The following is an 18,649-nucleotide window of genomic DNA, read 5'->3' on the forward strand; positions in this document are numbered from 1 at the left end:
TGAACCTTATCAATCTATAGAATTATCCATATGTTTTGAGCTTTAATATCATATCTGTGACTGCGAACTGTCAAGGACTCGAACACAAACACCGTGATCTTTCAGGGAAAATTAAACTGCATCGAACGAAAAATTAAACGAGGATGAACTCATGAGCTTAAACTTTTAATTAATACTAAAATTTGTCAATACATATGTACATAAAGAGCCCCAAACCAAATATACACAAGATATTTCAACTGGGTTCATAAACCATGAACTAAAATGCAAGCAAAACTAATAAGACTCTGTGACTTCCATGCATAAAGAATGTTGTGCATCAAAGTTTCTCCGCTATATGTTCGAAACTCCGAAGCTTGGGTACCAAGCTTGTTTTCTCCACTCAAAATCGTTTGCAGAGCTCAAACTTGTACCAGCATTTCCGTTATACGTGCTTCAACTTGAGATGTGTCCTCTCTCCTCAGCGATGACTGGAGCATCGGAGTGCCACTGCAAGTCTACCGCAATGTTTCGCAGCTCTGTTATTGCGTGGTCAATCCTAATTTCACGAATTCAGTAGCAACCTAGCAGCTAAAGATGTTATATTTCTCTATTCAATTAACCAGTTTTGAAGCGAGAGCTTTATGCCGAGCTACCAGAACTTCATTCATCTGCGCGATTTGGTGCAGCAGTTTATTGATTTTCTGCAGATTCATCAGCTCAAACAATTCAGTACACAGACAAAGGCTACATTGACAGTAACAAACAAGATATCTGCTTCAAGCAATCATACAAACCAACAAGAAATAAAAGGAAGCTTGACAATCGGCTCCGGCATAAAGTTTTCAGTACCCACATTGACATTCCATCGAACACATAAAAGGCAATCAAATTTGGGGCAATGCATCAAACACTTGGTAGGCAACATCTAAATTCAAGCCATTGGATGATAAACTAACCTCGTCTTTCTCTTTGCGGATCAATTTCAAATCATTCCGATACCGCCTTTGCCAAGCCCGCAAGAACAAGGACCATAACACGAACACCACAGCCGCCATTCCCGCGCCAGAGGCAAAGCTCCAAACTTTATCGAACCCAGATGAGGAAGCCATAGCAGAAACCTTGGAACGCAGTAACCCAAAGCCAATTCCTACCCAGGTGGTGAATTCGCCAGGTTTTCGGACCAGGGTATCGAACGGAAGCGGCGAAAGCGGGCCCGATTCATCGGAATCGGACGGTGAGAATGACGACAGCGACGGCGACGAAGAAGATGACAGCGACGGAGACGATAACGGGTCCGGATGCTTTCGATCGGGTTGTGATGGATGGTGGAGATTTTCGTGATTGATTGGAGGGAAGACGGAGGAGTCAGTATTGGGTGAGGGAGTGTCTCTGATGGCGACCATGGACCATTCTTTGTGTTGGGTTTCGGGGATGCGTTTGAATTCGAATCCCGCTGAATCGAAGTGCTCGCCCGCCATTTTAAAGCCGGCTAAAAAGCTCGAGAAAACTCCATGGAAGCCCTCTGGATCGCCGCCGTGTCTTCCAATGGTGGTTGTATCAGCTAATCCAAGGAAAACCAACCATAACGGCCACAATAACTAACTTTTAACCAAAAGTACTCATAAATTTATTTAAAGAAAACCAATGGAAAAAATTTGAAAATTTTAAGATTTAATAAAAAAATAAATTAAAGGATAAAATAAATAGTATCAGAATTAATATACAAATATAATTTTTTGTTAAAATAAATAATACCATAAATTTTTCATTAAAATTTATTTTATTTAATAACTACGACAAAATTCAAACAAAAATCAGCCCAATAAAGCTGAAAATCAGCTCAATAAAGCTGGCCCAACGTTGAAAATTAAGTGAAAATAAAGGCCTTGAAATGTTAAAAAAAATTTGTGTGCTCGAAGTATTTTGTATTATTATTTTGTTGTTTATTTGATCGAGGGCCGACAAGGCCGTGTAGCAACTCCGATAATTTGGTCAAATTCTTCCTGGACGATGGCGGGAAAATCATCCCCCTAGCCGTGACATCTTGTGGAAGCAGTGACGAAGTCAGCATGAGGTCATTGGTTGTCCTAGATTCCAATAACTACATAAACTTAATGTATATTTGTCTGTATGTTGTATTTGATCCCGATAAATAGTTAAGATAAACTAAATTACAACCTCCGGCTCTTATTTCTTCTATCATATTTGCCTTCATTTTCTCTCTTCTTATATGAAATACTTTAGTTGAAAAACCTTCCCAGTCTTTAGTATTACTCTAGTGTCTTGCATACACTCTCGACAAGCCTCTACAAATAATACTAGTTGTCGACATATGTTGACATAAACTGCAGCATGTGTTGACAGAAATTGGCAGGTACCTACTAAGTGCTCGACGAAATGGCCCAATGAAGCTTTTTTGTTGATATTATGACTCTATTATTTAAAAATTCTGGCTACACCACTACGTGGAAGCAGCCGTTTTTGACAAGGAGCATCAAACTCTCGCTGTGGTCGACTGAGCTTACCTCTTCGTTGTTTGTCTTAGAATTTTCGTAACAGAGTATGCAGGGTGTCAATGTCTGTGTTAAGTTTATGTGGATTATTAATTAGTTTTAAATTACCGCATAACTATGGTTTCTTGAGTGCATGGAAACATATTTACAGGGCGCAATCCGCCTGCGATTGGTACGATTTCGGAGTCCGCAAGCTTTGTTGTTGTTACCCAACTTTCACTGCCGTTCAATTTGAAAACAAGTTGTAGTTTCAGAAAATGATGAACGTAACTAAACTACTTGGTATTTATTCGTTGATCATCTTAAAGCCCGAGTATAAATTTCTCTACACCTTAAACATTCAGAAACAAAGTACAAGCAATGCCAGATAATCCATGGTTGATGCTCGGGTAGAAATCTCAGAAACTTGAACAAGAGAATCTAAACAATCACGTAGAGCTCGTCAAATCCTTTCCGAAATACTTCGGAGCAGAGCATCGCGTCCTAGAGTTGAGGACATCCGAACGCGATGCTCAATGCAACAACTAAAACTTGAAGTGGCACAACATATCACAACAATACCTCAAGAATTCAACAACCGTTGCTTCCAAGTTAACTTCCAAGTCCTGACTACTAACCTAAGTTGACAAACCCTAGACCGAAAATATGGTTATGATGGATGCACTTACAAGGAGAACATATGCCGGAACTTCTATTGTCCTGTACACCGGATCAAACTAGAAAATCTCGAACAAATAGTATTCAAAATAACATGGGACAACAAGAACATGGGAAAGTATACCGCGGTCGATAAATAAAATTCCTTCTTTAAGGCTTACTAGAACACAGTACAAAATGATATCAAGATTGTAAAAGAATTCTATTCTACCGTTCTTGAAAGTTGGAAACAAGTAGAAAGACAACTGAACAGACGAAATACAAAGTAACCGTGAACTGTAATCGAGTTTAAAATCTTCTTCTGTAACTGATGTATTACCATCATTACCTACCAAATAATCAAACATTCGAGGTGACGAGGATGTTTTACTCACTAGCTGTGTGATCCGCTGCCCCCTTGCACTGGATGCCGCCGAATATCAAACTGATCAACAAACTCTAGAGGGGCTGCCGTCTCGTTCCTGATCCTCTTGATCTTAGGGCTCAATAGCCCCCTGTGCCTAAACCCATACAGCTTAAGCACCTGGTTATCCGCAAAATTAAACGCCCTCTCCATGCTGCTCAAGCACCTCTCCACCGGGTAATCCCCGTAACTTCCACAGGGCTTGCAACCCACGAAATGGGTCACAAACGGCCACCTCTCATCACCCAAACCCGGATGATACTTCTCGATCATCTCCTCATACCGATCCACCAACCCAGCCCAGTAACCGTGCAAATAGTACGAGTTCTCAACATACACCTTCTCCATCCACTGATCCTTCTGCGAAAGCAACAAGTATATCAACGCAGACTGATCATCCGCCTCAAATGCCGGTCTCCCCTTCAAATTAGCCGTCAAAATCTTCCCGGCCTCCTCCCTTATCGGACCCTTAGGACCCATCGGCGCCCAAACATCAAGCAAATCCAAAGACCACTGGCAATTCCTAAACAGAAAGCTCCCGGTGTTCAGCGCAATCCACGACTTCTGATCAAACAACAAATCGGGGTACCCATGAATCACAAGATTATGACTATCATACTTGGACAGCGGAATCTCAAACACCATGTCAGTAAACAATGCATCACTATCCATCCACCAAATCCACTCAACCTCCGGATGCGAAAGCATCAGCCTCCGAATCAACGGCAATTTCGCCCAATACCCGGCGAGTTCCTTATCCAAATGAGCTAAATTATACACAATTTCAATCCCATGAAGTCTACAGTAATCAATTTTGTTCTTAATTACCTTCAACAAGTAATGATCCCCAATTGGGTTATCACAAGGCTTAGGGGGAGACCCAGTAACGAGAAGAACACGGGGCTTACCGTTGACCAAGCTCGGAAAATCCGGATTCAACCGGAGCCAATCCTTCCGCTCCTTGTCCCAATTCGCGATCTTGGGTCCGAGCGTGTACGTGATGTTGGGGTTCATCTCGGTCTCGGTCAGCTCGTCCGGATCGTTGGGGTCGGAATCGGACCGGATCTCCGCGAGGATCCGGTTCGTCTCTTCGATCAAATTCTGGTTGACGGCATCGGCCTCGGAGCTTCCGAGGTTGCCGACGCCGATCGTGCCGCGGAGGACGAGGATGGTGACGAAGCCGCAGAGGATGGTGATTTTGATGTTGTTGAATGTCTTCTGGATCTGCCGTCCACGTGGCAGGGCTCCGTAAGCGCGGCCCGCACGGCCGTTGGCCGAGGTTCCAGTGGTGGTCGTCGGAAGCCCGCCCGAGCTGGTACGCTTCTGAGCTGCGAAAGGACTGTCTTGCCCCATATCCAATCGCCTTGTGGGTCGAGTGTGTTTGGTGTTTTATGGGGGTGTATTTGTAAATTTGTATGGTGAGGTTATAGGGGAGTGAGGAGGTGTAAAACCCTAGAGGGAGCGAACGAGTGGGGCATGGCGGAGGAAGGCTTGGAGATTATTGGAAAAATGGGGGAAATGTCAGGACATGTGTCCAACATCGATTGTCGTGGGGCTTGATGTCTTTTAAATTTTATTGTCTGATCTGGATTTCGAAATTTCTTTTCAAATATTTTTTTATTTTTTTTATTTTTAACTAACGATATTTTCTATATTAAGTTTTTTTTTTATAATGCATACACAATTTTGAAATCTGTGTCCTTCGAACACGGCATACCAAGTAATCTTAGCTGTTTAATTTTAATCCTACGGTCTGAAATTTTTCTTTCCCTTCCTCTTCGCCTCGTGTAGATTCCTTTCATCTTCCTCTTGGAAATCGAAGATGGAGAAGAACTTTTGGGTCTCGCACACTGGAAATTAATTGACACCTTTGATGCCGACTCAGAGGAAAACTATCACCATTGCTCTGACTTCGATCAAATGGATAAAGACGGATTTGCTGGTTGCCAATTTGAGCCATGCTCACCATTAACGCCAGTGATAACGAGAGGAAGACAGGCCTGCTGGTCGTAAGGGCGAGCATTTTAAGGTCCGCGCTGATTGAGAGCAAACAGGATCCTTACCCGAGGGTCCCGAAAATTAAGAGTAAATTGGTCCAGAGAATCTTTATTCCTTACCCTCTCCAAACTTTTAGAGTAGGATTCTCTTCCCTCCTATTCTCATCTCATTCCTTCCCCTCCTCTCACATTTTATTTTTATCTTATTGTTTCTATAAAACAAAATTAATATAAAATATTGACGTAATTTAACCGTAACTGTTCAAGTATAAGATAAGAGAATAAGAGAGAAATTAGGAGGAGAGAATCCTCCTCCCAAACTTTTTACTTAATTTTTTTAAGTAGTGTCCCACAAGATCCCACCTCAGCAGTCATGTCAGTGTCTTCATCCTCATGGACCATGTGCCATGTTTCAACTTACTGATCTTAGCAGCCTTTTAGGAGTTGCACAAATTGTCCTTCTTGAAAAAAAATCCTAATAATTCCATTCGGATTCAAATTATGGGATCTTTGAAATCCTTATATTTTAACTATTAATCATGTATTATACGATCAGAAATTATTTGATTTTTTAAATTTAAAATTAAATATAAATAGTACATGAGGAAAATTGATCGCACGATGTACAATGAACGACTAAGATGTAGGACTCCCTAAGATCCCTATAAATTTGATTCGAAAAGGATTCTCTTCCCCGAATCACATCCTTGTGGATATCAGTTTAAATCCAATGGTTCATTTGAATTTAATTCACAAGGTTTACATTGAGAGATTCTTTTATGCAACTAAATTTTAGTCACGGTAATGTTACTATCAAATAATGTCACATGTTAAAAAAGTAAATTATTTGTAAAATGGATGCTTGTCCCATGGTAAATTAAGTACATAAAAGAATCTGTCGTGCGTGCCACGATACAAGGTGCAAAGGGTAGAAAGGTTACCTTAAGCCATCTAAAGCTCGTTTGACTCTTCAGCAAGGTTTGGAATGACCCTTTTGGCACTTAAAGTGATGCACACATTTGGTCGAAGTTGAAGTGAATCGGATGGAAACTTTGATTTGGACTGAGATTGGCAGCGAGCTTAACCACAAGGGTACATAAACCGACACCACATACGACTTTGTGCAATTTAGCCTTTTGATTTAAATTTTATTAGAGCCGCCCCAAGTAATCTAATAAAACCAGCAGGATTCTCTCCAGATCCTTTTGGTGAGGATTTTGAGAATCAGTGAATCGTGTTCGTTCATTATACATTGTGTGATCAGTTTTTGTCGAATACTGTTTGTGCTTAGTTTTAAATAAAAATATTTAAAATAATTTTTAACCATACAATGTACGATGAATGGACACGATTAACAGATTTTCATGATCCTCACAAAGAGGATCCGGCAAAGATCGGATATTCCTAATAAAAGTGCAATCTTGCAGAAGTGCTCTGAGTTAGGTGGAAAGACTTGGAATTTGGATTCAACCAACTAAATAAAGGGTTAATAATTAATTCAGCCAAATCAATCTTACTCAATGCGGTGAATTATCAGAGTTTACAAACGTGACAAAAATGTGAAGATATCGAAAGAAAAAAATTTTGATTCACATACCTCTCAAGTCTCCTAAATTTCTCTAACGCTTCACCATAAGTTTTTGGCCACTAAAAACTATATGGTTCACCAACCTCATCAAATTCAACTGACCAGCTATTAGTCTAGTGATACTTCTCGATTCGATGTTGGAAGAGGTCCAAAGTTCGAATTCCCGCTTCCCAAGTCTAATTCAATCCATTTGGCCAAGGGTTCAAATAAGTGTATAAGGCAACAAAACATCAAATGAGAAAACTAAAACAACAGTTGCACAAGTTACAGGCATACCAATTAAGTCGCGGCGGATTTCTGTTTCTTCTTCAGTATTCCCCCTTAAAATCTCTCTTCTTCTTCGTCTGCTTTGTCTTCCCGGTCCTCCTTCTAACTTTCACCTCAGCCTTTGCATTGGTGCATTCTATAAGTCGGAGTTTTTCCTCATTCCTTGCTGGCTTGAAAACCTCAGTGATCGAAGGGTCCAACAAATCGCTCGAGCAGCTAAGAGTAATACGGCTTCATCCCAAAGCTCTCTACCCTTTTCAAGGTCCCCTCCCCTACAAAACTTGGGAATCAACGCATCATAAACCGGACAATATACGCCCAAAGCAATATATTGTAACTAATGGAATTTGGAAAAATGCTATAAGACCTCATCTCAATCATAACATTTAGCGCTTCGGGAACAAGTCCAGACGAATTGCGCTTAAAGTTCTCACGCAAAGGCCTCCGAAGGAATGTGTTGTAGCAAAACAAGTCTGGCATAATCCCGATCGACTTCATTTCTTTGATGATTCTTCTTGCTTCCTTCACATTCTCCTGCACAGACCATCCATGCAAAAGACTTTTATAAATGCAAGGCTATATACCGGCAATCTTATCCCTGTGGTTCAAAACAACCCCTTCTGCACTTTTAACGTGCCCTCAAGCGCAAAGCGCATTGACACTGGCAGTGACTGTAACACCGTCTCGAGATCACTTGTACTTGTCCAAGTTCTTAAACATACCCAATTCCTCATCTTCCTTCCCCAACTTCACCAATGCCTCAGCAACAAGACCAAAAGTTTAAGCTGCCATTGCGCAGCCGGCCTTCACAATATCAGAGAGTAAAATGTTCGCTGCCGTGTGGTCCTCAAACCCGAATGCCAAAATTGTAGTCCTTCTCTTACAAACCATAACCCAAATTCTTATGACACCAGGAAAAAAACCTTAGCATTCTTCTAGTGGGTGCTTCGTTTTTGCAAGAATCGATTACTTGGGTCACAAGTGATGATGTTAAGGAAGCAGTAAGTTTATTTAGGCTCGATTCCAAATCATCCAGACCGCCAATTGCACTCGAAACAATGCTACACAGGAAACTCTGTCGAGGAGTAAAAACACGAAAAAGCGTTGAGATTCCGACCACTGACTGCATTCTGCAGCAAAAGCCGCTGCCATTTCGATATCAATACAGGAAATCCGTCCAACACTTGGAGTGCATTATAAAAAGCTCAGCCCCAACATCGCCCGTTAGCTGACACCAAACTTACTCTCTACACCCATATTATTTTTAACTAAAATAATAATATCTCTTTAAACTCAAGTTTACTACCTAATCTACCCTCACAAACTCAATTCAACATGTAAATTTTTCTTTACATCCATTTAGAAAATAAAATTCCAATTGAATCATTTTTATTAAAGAACTAATATCTCTTTAATCCCAAATTGCATAAGCATAAATTCGTACGGCCTGCTTTCATTAAGGTATTTACGTCGTAATTGTTGTAGTACAACATTATTATGTGTAGAAATTAATATAAATTCTTACGATGATGTGCCCCATTGCTGGAGCTGCAGCGTACATCACTACGGCTCCCATGGCTATTGTTGCTAGCTAATTTGTTTGTATTTTAGTGTCTCTTTGCTGTGGTACCTGCTGCCTCCTAATGAACCAATTTTCAATTATTCCATGATCTAAGGTAAGTGTTAGCAAACAACATGCTCATTTACCTTCTTAAGTGGTAGCAAACCCTTATTACTTTAGGTTAGCCCTAGATTTTCAACCTTGCTAATGGAGTGGATTCGAGGAAACCAAATGGCTTCGCCACCATTTACAACTCATCTTTTCAACTTTCAGCGTTGATGGTTGTGAATTGAAACTTAAAAACTCACATTCTCAACTCCAAAAAAATTGAAATCAAACGAAAAAAATTGCATAAATCAATTCATACCTTAGTTTGAGGATTTAAAACTTCAAAATCACTATCCATTGATAAATAAAATAAATAAATAAAAAAGTTTGTTTTCTCTATATGAGCTCTTAGGGTTTTAGCCGGAATGAACGTAGGATAAACATTGTGTGAAACTAGGGTTTAATTATTGCATGTGAGTTTATTGATAAATTTTAGTTTTATTGTTAATCTTATCGTGTACTTGATGGTAATTATGCAATAGGATAAGAAAGACAATTCACATTTAAAGTTTAAGTTGGGTGTAGAAAGAGATTATATGAGTTCAAATAAAAATTTTCAACAAAATAATATGGGGGATTTTAGAGATAAGGGTTTGTCAAAAATGATTTTTAGAATATAACTCGGAAGGTTTTCAATATCAAAAAAAGATCATTCATTTTAATGCACCATGATGTCACTTATAATAAAACCACAAGTTTTACTACTATTTACAAGAATGCCATCATTTTTGTCTACAATTATTTACAAGAATGCACTAATTTATGTCCGATAGTTTCGGTACGGTCAATTAGGTACATTATATAGTTTAGGTTCGATAGATATGGTAAGATCAATTTGTTACGATTTGTATTTTTTATGTTTTAGTTCACTAGGTCTGATAAATTAGGTACATTATATATTTTAGGCCCGATCAATTTGATACGGTCAATTAGGTTGTGATTTCACATTCCATTTTCTCTACATACAAAATTGTTCTTTTCACTTATCTTAGGATTCATTTTTAATTTATTGAATCCAAAACTATAAAAACAAAAACGAATGCATAGAGAATATAGGTGCACTATATTGTTCTACATACAAAATTGTTCATTTAGATACTGTCAAATAGGTCCTATTTATTCGGTACGGTCGGCTAGGTACTATATAGTGTAGGTCCGATCAATTCGGTACGGTCAATTAGATTGTGATTTCACATTCCATTTTCTCTATGTGTATTGTTTTTTTCATTTTTCTTTGAATTCACTGTCAATTTGGCATCCAAAAGTCCCTTTTTCCTTCTTTCTTCCGAATACAACATGATTTTTTGTTTTTGAGTTTTTTGGGGTTTTTAATTGGAATAACACATGGAGGTTTATGGTAATGTTATTGTTATTGCGATCATGTTAATTATGGATCTAGTTACTTAAGCATTCTTGGAAAGTTAATTATATATTTGTTTCTCTAATTGATTTTAAGTGAGAAATAAGGGTAAATAGGGAAACCAAAAATTCCATAAATTTATAAATAAAAAAATCATTAAATGTGATATGAAATATTATAATCTGACATGGTGGACTGTTTTTAGTTTTTAATTTTACATACCGTATTATTGAAAAAGTAATCTTCCTTAGGGATTAAAATGAAATTTTATTATTGTATATCCATGTATGTAACGACACGTCAATACCCGTCCCTTGTACGTAATCCAACGCAACAACCAAGGGCATGATGGGAACATTCGCAAACTCCCAGCCATGCAAAAGCTCAAATTCGATCAGTTTGTCTTAAATTGAAAACTGGTTCAATTTTCAGAGCTTGATTAACAGAAAGTTGATAAATTTAGGCACTAATCGGATCCAGGAGAATTGGGTAGGCGGTGGAATCGAGATCGAGAAGGATGAGTGAGGTGTTTGAGGGGTACGAGCGCCAATACTGCGAGCTCTCAGCTAATCTCTCAAGCAAGTGCACGGCTGCCACCGCCGTGGATGGAGGAGGTGGTAAAATCTCTGAATAATGAAATGCAATTATTTTTTTTATTTTTATTTTATTTTATATAATTCTCCTTTTCTTTTGTTTTTAGAGGAGTATTGATAGTTGTGTACAATGCATGATAACTAGATTTTCAAACGTGAATTATGTCAGTTAATTAGAGCAGTAATTTTAAACTTGTTTTACCATGTCAGATACTCGTTCCTGGTAAACAAGAATAGTTGGCTGGAGCAGTATATATCTAAATAAAAGATGCATTTGTTTTTCACTTTTCTTTTGAGTTTGATAAGAATATGATGCATGACACATGCATTCGGGTCCGTCAGCGGTCAACTGCTAATGTCGGGTGCAATAAAAAAAATATTGAATTGTAATTCAAACATAGAGTGTTGGTTGGATTCATCATGCATTTGTTTGTTGTTTTTATTTTTTGGTTCAATTTGAAAATTTGTAACATAAAACGATCAACGATAGACTTTAGAATTACATAAAAGGTGGTGCTTATGAGAGACTTTGGAATGCAGATGGTGCTCATGTGAATTCTTGCTTTGCAGAGAAAAAAAAGCAGATAATTTCAGAGGTAAAAGCTGGATTAGAGGATGCAGATACTTTGGTATGGCACTAACTCCAGTTAAAATCCATGGTTTAGATGTTTCATGTTTGTTGTGTTTACGTAGAAAAACTTTAGTACGGTTGTCTGATTAGGGCAGCTCTCACATCATATGGGACCAACGTAGGCTCTGGTGAAATCCAAACACAGGGTCTTGTGCTTTTTGTGAGAGGTGCTCTACGGATTTCGTGGTCTAGCAACCGTACCCAAGTTTTCTTCTGTTTATGATATTAGATTGATGATTTATGCCATGTTGGAGAACTTATCCAGCTGAGGAAAATGGACCTTGAGGCAAGGAGTTTGCAACCAAGTGTGAAGGCTGCTCTTCTTGCCAAGCTAAGAGAATACAAGGTTGATTTGAACAATTTGAAGAGCCAACTGAAGAGAATCGCATCACCTGTCGTGAATTTCGCAGCTCGGGACAAGCTGTTGGAGCCCGGAATGGCAGATTCCTTGACGGTAATGCATCATCTCTTTACCTTACCTCTTTCAATGCGTGTTAGCTTGTCAAGGGTTCTTGTTCATAGGATGTTTTGGTTATGTGGCAGACATCTAACGATCAACGAGGAAGATTGTTGATGACGACCGACATGTTAAATCAGTCGACGGACAGAATCAAGGAGAGTAGAAGAGCAATGCTGGAAACCGAGGAGCTTGGGGTCTCAATCCTCCAAGATTTGCACCAACAACGCCAGTCACTTCTAAATGCTCACAATACAGTATGTCTGTTATGCCTGTACCTCCTCTTTTTGCTTTGTGTCATTTTCCCTGGAAAGCATATGCTTGTTGCTGACGTGACTAGAGATATAGGACGAGGGGGATATATCCACGGTTACATTAGATAATCTCCGATGAATTAGGCTAACGAGAAAATGAGATTGTCGGGGTGGTAACCCTAATTTCGTTTCTTTGTGTTGCCAGCTCCACGGGGCGGATGAAAGTATCAGCAAGAGCAAGAAGGTGCTGACCGCCATGACGAGGAGTATGAACAGGAACAAATGGATTGTCGGCTCCATCATCGGAGTCTTTGCCGTTGCAATCTTGTTTATCCTTTATCTTAAGATTACGCGCTAGCTAATATTGGTCTGGAATTTCACTCTGATATTGGTGTGTATGTTATTGGATATCGTTTCTGGTTGATTCGGGCAAAGGGCAAACAGAGCTGTCTTTTCGTTATATCTTTGCAAAATTTGGTGTTGGAATGAATGAAAGCAGCCATGGATTCGTTTGAGACGAACAGAGTGGCCGGGGTTGGCCGGAGAAAACAGGGTAGACCGTGTATCAGGGGAGCACAGAGGCCGCCTTTCGGGAAGTCACAAATGTGTCTTCTGTTCTGCAAACTATACTTTTTACGTCAAAGAAGGAAAGAGGCACAATAAATCTTCAAAACTTTCACAAAAATTACCATAAAATTCCATATGCTAATAAGAAGAGAAAACACCGTACTCCTGTTTAAGTCATTGTTTAAATCTAAAACTTCTCGACAGAAAAATTCGGAAGATGAGCTCCATTCCGGTTTGGATTTCGGACATGGATGAATCAAGGATGAAAGGCTCCCGACCTCGAGAGCTCCACACCGAGTGTCTGTTGGGTTATTCTGTAACTCAAGAAGATGGACGGCGGGATACTTTACGATGATCTCATCTTTGATTACTGAAATAGAACCAGTAGCTTGAACCCTTGATCAATGTCCAACCAATACGACGATGCACCCAGTATACTTCAATTGAACCATGCAACAACAATCCCCACTCATCCATATAGGTAACATTAAGGGATGCAGGAACTTCCGTAATGAAAAGGGATTCAACTCTTATGATTCTCCCACGTAACCAAATACAATCACTTCCTATCAAGAAGCACCTTCTTCCAGGGAGGAATCCCTTGGCGCAAGCTCCTCGTCATCCCTTTCATCCTCCTCCTCATCATCTTCAACAGAAGCAGGCTCGCCGTTAAGATCCACATTTACACCATTTAACTTCCCCACAAATTGTCCCCGCACACGAGGTCTCCTTTCGGCAAGTTTCTTTCTATTTACATACCTGATCCTTTTATCAAAACACCGCTCCTTTCTTTTTTGCCTAAATTTAATCAATGCTGCCTCCCTTCTGTCAACCTTATTTAGATTCACTTCAGTGGATGCTGAACTTCCAAATGATGGCCATGGCTGAGCATTCGGCATTTGTTGACCAGGTTGCAAGCATGCACCATAATAGGGGAACGAAGCCATCCCATTTGGGTGTGGAGGGCAGTGTGGAAAATGATTGTATTGTGGCATCATAGCATGATTTTTCATGTCATGCAGATTCTTTTGATAAACTTCGGGTGACGATGACATCATAACTTGATTGACAGCCCCCGACATATAATATTGATAGGCGGCTTGGGTAGGTAGGCCAGAAAAATCATGTTGAGGTTCATTTCTTGGATGTGCAGGCACCAGAGAGGATCTGTCTTCCTCAAAACTCCTCTGATTTTGAAGTTCCATTGATCCAGACGGGGTACTAGACCTCTCCAAAGAAAGAGAATCTGGGATACTGTTACTGCTTGGCAAGTCATCTCCCTGTGAGTTGCTTTCCCACGCCTCTCCATTTCCGTGTACTTGGGGATCATCAACCACTTGGTGAACACATTCTTCATGTTTCTCTTCCATCCTCAAATTTTCAGGGGCAATGTCTTCAATATGTGCAACCACCTGAGGATTGATTTTTAGTTCGCTTGATTTCACATACGTAAAGAAGGCAGATGACTTGCCAACGCCAATCTTCAGTTCGCTCTTCTTTGGGGCAGATAAAAACTTTCCTAAGAATATAATCAGAGAAAATGGAAAAAGTTATTTGTGTAAAAGATGAAAATGTCATACTGAAAAACTATTCTTCTTAAAGATAGGTTTTTGCCTTACTCAAATTAGTGAAGTCGAATGAATGACACAATAGTATTAGCCATACATGATGGTGTTTCAAGTGAACACGTGTTCAAGACACGATACAACAAAATTTCTCAAAGTCACAAGTGGCTCACCAGTTTGCCGGTCACTTATTCCTGGAACATCGGGCCGAAATTCTGATATATTCTCGACTGGAAGCTCCATGACAGGAGTAGACTAAAAAATAAAATTAATTAATTAACGATCATGCTTTAACTCTATATATAATAAATATTAAGTTAATATTATATCCCAACAAAAAAAACTCATCTTCAAAAAGTAAATTATAAATAGTAAACAGTCACCTTATCTTCCTCAGGAGCTGGGGTTCCAGTCTCTGCATTGCCCAATTTATCATCTGTTTCATCCGAGAATAAAGTAGTACTGTTCGTATTAGATCGGCTAGGGTCTGATATCACCAGATCAACATAATTTATAAGGTTCTTCTCTGCTAGCCCAAGCTGCCAAATACATAAAATAAAAATGTTTTAGTTACTAATTTGAGAGGACATAGTAGTATCCTAGTGCACATGCATCAGTTAGGGATGAGGAACTTGAAAAAAAGAGGTATTACATACACGAGAGTACATTCAACTAAAAGAGTACGAACTTTAGCTTTAGAAGTGAGAAGGCTGAGAAGTGAGAAGCCAAGTAATTTGATTGCATGCTTTGTTCTGAACTATCCAAGATAGTAAATCCACCTAAAAGGGTCATATAAAGATACTAACAGCCCAAATGAAACATCAACTCCTACATGACGGTCACTTCTAACCTGCTAGCTTGCTAGGCATCCCTATTGTGTTTATTTCTATCGAGAAAGATTTTGATAAAGCAAGGGGTAATTCGAAGAACAGCTCAGAAACAAAAGCATTAAAGTCGTGCAAACAAACCATGCGCCTTCTTCTCCACATGTGTGTCCACAAGTTCAGAAGCTCATTAGTGCGTAAAGGCTTTACAAGATAGTCAGCTGCTCCAAGCTTCAAGCACTTAACAACAGTAGAGACCTCATCTTGTGCCGACATCACTGACCCAAAAAAAAAAGGATCAGCAGTGAGGTTAATACAATAATTTTCCTTAACATGAAACATTTATCATTGAAAGAAAATGGAAACAATAGGATAAGACATGCTTACTGATTACAGGAATGCGCCTTAACTCTCTATCCCGTGTGATGTACTTCAACATTTTCATGCCTTTGCGCATAGGAAGGTCAACTTCGGCAAGTATGAGATCAATATCAGGCCCCTCTGCATTCAATGCATCAATCACTTGTCGAGGAGACTTCACGGAAATAACTGTAAAGCAATGAAATCGAGAGTCAGAATTGAGCACACAAATCATCTTCAATTGCATTGGTTTTTCTAAACCTTACTGTTCAAAATTCTTATTTCAACCGGTCGCATGTTTAGCATTACTTTTCACAAACATTTACTTATTTGAATATATTCACACCATATTTCACCTAAACTCTAAAGGATTCGTTTGGAAACTCGAGAAAGTTAGAAACGATCAAACATCCGCAACGACAAACAATTCACGTTATCACATACCGTAATTGGGATCAATTCAGTGCACTTTATCTTTGTAGATTGAAAACAAAAAACAGCACAAAGCAACAGAAAATGCGACTCCAACTTGTTTTTTTTTCTCAGATCATCAAAAAGTTAAAAATTTGGCCTTTCTTTCGCAATTCTCACTCCATTTTCTTAGCAACCAAACAAATGATAAGCTCTAACAATTTCCAAACTTCAAATAGGAAGATACGATCAAAGTAATGAACTTTTACAAAAATAAAATACGTTCATACCCTGGTAAGAGCATTTCACAAGAAGCGTGAAAACCTCTTCTGAACTGTACTCGTTGTTATCGCAGAGTAAAATCCTCACCCTGCTCCTGTCGATGAACCCATCAGCACCACCACCGACGCCACAAACGCCGCCGCCGCCACTGCCATCAGCTTCAGACTCTCTGTTCAAATTCAGCTCCATAGCAAAACCCACCAAAAACCCCAGGCAAACTCTCCGATCCTACAAAACCTTCATAAATCCAACCAAAATACTCACCGCTCCATCTCCAGGGCTCCAATCAGAATCCCAAATCAGGGTTTTGCTGGTCTCCAATCCCCAATCCCAAGCGCTGACTCCATTTCTTAGTCAAAACCCCAAACCCCAAACCCGTCCGTACAATCGCAGCTCCGAGCAAGCTTATCGGACGGTTGGGAATTCGAGTTGACCCCGGGAGAGAAGCCGATAGAATTGTTACTTAAAAAGAGTTCCAAGTTCGGCTCACCGGCCACCAGCGGCGCACGATAGCACCAGCCGAGGAGTTGGAAAAAAACAAAAAAGAAAAGTTAGCAGGAAAATAAAAGTGAAATTTTAAATAAATCTCACTAAAATCTGTATAAATATTACGTGTAAGGTTCACTAACGTGCGCGTGGGGGAGTATTAGGCGTAGGATAGAGAGGAGGAGACGTGGAAGGTTGGGGGACAGAAAACAAAAGTGCCAAAAGGTAAGGGAAAATGATCCTCTTCGAATTCCTTTCTTTTATTCTATCAAATCAAAGAATCCAATTTATTAAAATTTGATTCAACAGTTGAAGTTATTATAATTTTTAAAATGGATCCCGATTTACAGTTGTTGAATCAAATTTCTATAGTATGGATTCCTTGATTTAGAGGATAAGGCGAAAATGATACGAAGAGAATCCCTTTCCAAAGGTGAGGGTGTTTCAACCTTTCAGGTTAGAACAGGACTCACATTTTATTTATTTATTTTTATTGAAAATAATAATCTATTTATTTCTTGGATATTATTTTGAGAAATACTCTCTCAAAGTGAGGACTCTCTGTTACTTCAATGCTTAATGTTAATTTTCGTGATAACGTTATAAAACATTTTGTAAAAAAGTATGAGATAGCACAAAGTCTTCTTAGTATTTTTCTATTATTTTTTGGGTTTTGCTAGAGAAGATTATATGTTAAGGAAGAGCGTAAATCTCAAATTTTGATGGTAATAAGTTTTCTCAACTATTGCTATGTTATTGTATGAAAGCCATTAATATGTAATATTTTCCTAGTTAGTTATGAATGAAAGGAAATGGTGGGGAGTACTTCTTGTCATCAGATCTGGCTGAGGCGGCAGCCATAAGACATGGGCTGGAGATGTGTATTTTAAGGGGATTTCATGCTACCATGGAGGTACTGGAGGTGGAGTCTGATTTGAAAGGATTGGTTCAAATGTTAAATAAGGAGATTCAAGCTGATGTGTTGATGGAGGTCTATTTAGTTGATATTTGGGATATGATGCAGTCATTCTAATCGGTGAAGTTTATCTTTACCCCTCGACAATGCAATCGTGTAATCCATACGATGACGACATACATTCTTAAGCATGGAGGGAGCTATGATTGAGATGAATTAGGACCTGAATTTTTGTTTAATGTTCTAGCAGAAGATGCAAATGTTTCTATTCGTATTTGATTATTAATACAATTCTATCCTTTGTCAAAAGAAAAAAAAAAAAACTAAATTAATAATTTGGCACATTATACAACTAATTTTATGCATGAATGGAACCAATCCGAACTGTAATTTTACATTGATTTGCATATTTTCCACCCTTTTTTTTTTTTTTTTCGTGCACTCCTCCTTGTTTTTCTTTTGGATTGAATAAATTAAAAAAAAAATTAAGATTCACGGAAAATTGAGGAGTACATAAGGAGAAAATGGAAGCATGAAAATCACTACCCACTTATCCTAACCACAAAACAGAAGCAACCCCCATAACTAAAGAAGAACATTTAGGTGAGTCATAAGCAAAGTGTGTATTGCGCAGAACGCGATAAGCTAAGTTAGCTAGATCAATGTGCTATACCCTTACACACACAAATTTAAATCTCTATTCCCGTAGTTAGACTAGTTTAATGTGGACCGTCGCTCAAATCATAAAAAACATAAGCAGGATGCCTGCATGTGTATCATGGGAGAGGATGTATCTGCTAGCCTATACTCTTCTTCTCCAAGATTTTTGCTCCACATGCTTACAAAATGATATCACAAGCAGGTGGC

The 18,649-nt window shown here is 39.0% G+C and overlaps 5 protein-coding genes across 6 annotated transcripts; 1 reads left to right on the forward strand and 4 right to left on the reverse strand.

Moving 5' to 3' along the window:
- Positions 1-139: 139 nt before the first annotated feature.
- Positions 140-1,605, reverse strand: LOC103931152. Its single transcript, XM_009340576.3, has 2 exons — positions 939-1,605; positions 140-683 (listed from the first exon to the last, which is right to left on the reverse strand). The coding sequence occupies exons 1-2, from the start codon at positions 1,458-1,460 to the stop codon at positions 594-596; spliced, it is 612 nt and encodes a 203-aa protein (XP_009338851.2). The 5' UTR covers positions 1,461-1,605; the 3' UTR covers positions 140-593.
- A 1,658-nt stretch (positions 1,606-3,263) lies between these two features.
- Positions 3,264-5,095, reverse strand: LOC103931163 (probable xyloglucan 6-xylosyltransferase 5). The gene has a single exon (XM_009340585.3). It carries the CDS (start codon positions 4,906-4,908, stop codon positions 3,526-3,528), a length of 1,383 nt encoding a protein of 460 aa, XP_009338860.2. The 5' UTR covers positions 4,909-5,095; the 3' UTR covers positions 3,264-3,525.
- A 2,353-nt stretch (positions 5,096-7,448) lies between these two features.
- Positions 7,449-9,874, reverse strand: LOC103931886 (pentatricopeptide repeat-containing protein At5g61370, mitochondrial). Its single transcript, XM_048587922.1, is given in 5 exon segments — positions 7,449-7,636; positions 7,639-7,719; positions 7,722-8,257; positions 8,259-8,469; positions 9,829-9,874. Coding segments are annotated over 5 exon segments (1,062 nt in total).
- Positions 9,875-10,827: 953 nt separating this feature from the next.
- LOC103931169 (vesicle transport v-SNARE 13-like) lies at positions 10,828-12,914 on the forward strand. 2 transcript variants are annotated; one of them, XM_009340590.2, is made up of 5 exons: positions 10,828-11,050; positions 11,570-11,658; positions 11,926-12,114; positions 12,204-12,374; positions 12,577-12,914. In XM_009340590.2, exons 1-5 carry the CDS (start codon positions 10,954-10,956, stop codon positions 12,727-12,729), a joined length of 699 nt encoding a protein of 232 aa, XP_009338865.2. In that variant the 5' UTR covers positions 10,828-10,953; the 3' UTR covers positions 12,730-12,914. The 2 variants fall into 2 exon arrangements, with proteins under 2 accessions (XP_009338865.2, XP_009338881.2); XM_009340606.2 differs by having other exon boundaries at positions 11,600-11,658.
- Positions 12,915-13,024: 110 nt separating this feature from the next.
- Positions 13,025-16,694, reverse strand: LOC103931191 (two-component response regulator-like APRR1). The gene is made up of 6 exons (XM_048587579.1): positions 16,389-16,694; positions 15,715-15,876; positions 15,472-15,605; positions 14,887-15,042; positions 14,677-14,758; positions 13,025-14,457 (listed from the first exon to the last, which is right to left on the reverse strand). The coding sequence occupies exons 1-6, from the start codon at positions 16,567-16,569 to the stop codon at positions 13,508-13,510; spliced, it is 1,665 nt and encodes a 554-aa protein (XP_048443536.1). The 5' UTR covers positions 16,570-16,694; the 3' UTR covers positions 13,025-13,507.
- Positions 16,695-18,649: the final 1,955 nt, after the last annotated feature.

The sequence above is a fragment of a genome, unplaced genomic scaffold, assembly GCF_019419815.1.
Source record: "Pyrus x bretschneideri cultivar Hongxiangsu unplaced genomic scaffold, Pyrus_bretschneideri_v1 Contig27, whole genome shotgun sequence".
Taxonomy (NCBI): domain Eukaryota; kingdom Viridiplantae; phylum Streptophyta; class Magnoliopsida; order Rosales; family Rosaceae; genus Pyrus; species Pyrus x bretschneideri.

Excerpts from the sequence above, each read along its gene's own strand:
- LOC103931152 (XM_009340576.3), bottom strand. The coding sequence starts at position 1,460 with ATGGCGGGCGAGCACTTCGATTCAGCGGGATTCGAATTCAAACGCATC. Across the intron at positions 684-938 it reads TCCGCAAAGAGAAAGACGAG|AAAATCAATAAACTGCTGCA; the intron begins GTTAGTTTATCA and ends ATGAATCTGCAG.
- LOC103931163 (XM_009340585.3), bottom strand. The coding sequence starts at position 4,908 with ATGGGGCAAGACAGTCCTTTCGCAGCTCAGAAGCGTACCAGCTCGGGC.
- LOC103931169 (XM_009340590.2), top strand. The coding sequence starts at position 10,954 with ATGAGTGAGGTGTTTGAGGGGTACGAGCGCCAATACTGCGAGCTCTCA. Across the intron at positions 11,051-11,569 it reads CACCGCCGTGGATGGAGGAG|ATGGTGCTCATGTGAATTCT; the intron begins GTGGTAAAATCT and ends TTTGGAATGCAG. Across the intron at positions 12,375-12,576 it reads TTCTAAATGCTCACAATACA|CTCCACGGGGCGGATGAAAG; the intron begins GTATGTCTGTTA and ends TTGTGTTGCCAG.
- LOC103931191 (XM_048587579.1), bottom strand. The coding sequence starts at position 16,569 with ATGGAGCTGAATTTGAACAGAGAGTCTGAAGCTGATGGCAGTGGCGGC. Across the intron at positions 15,877-16,388 it reads TGTGAAATGCTCTTACCAGG|TTATTTCCGTGAAGTCTCCT; the intron begins GTATGAACGTAT and ends ATTGCTTTACAG. Across the intron at positions 15,606-15,714 it reads AAGGCGCATTCCTGTAATCA|TGATGTCGGCACAAGATGAG; the intron begins GTAAGCATGTCT and ends TTTTTGGGTCAG.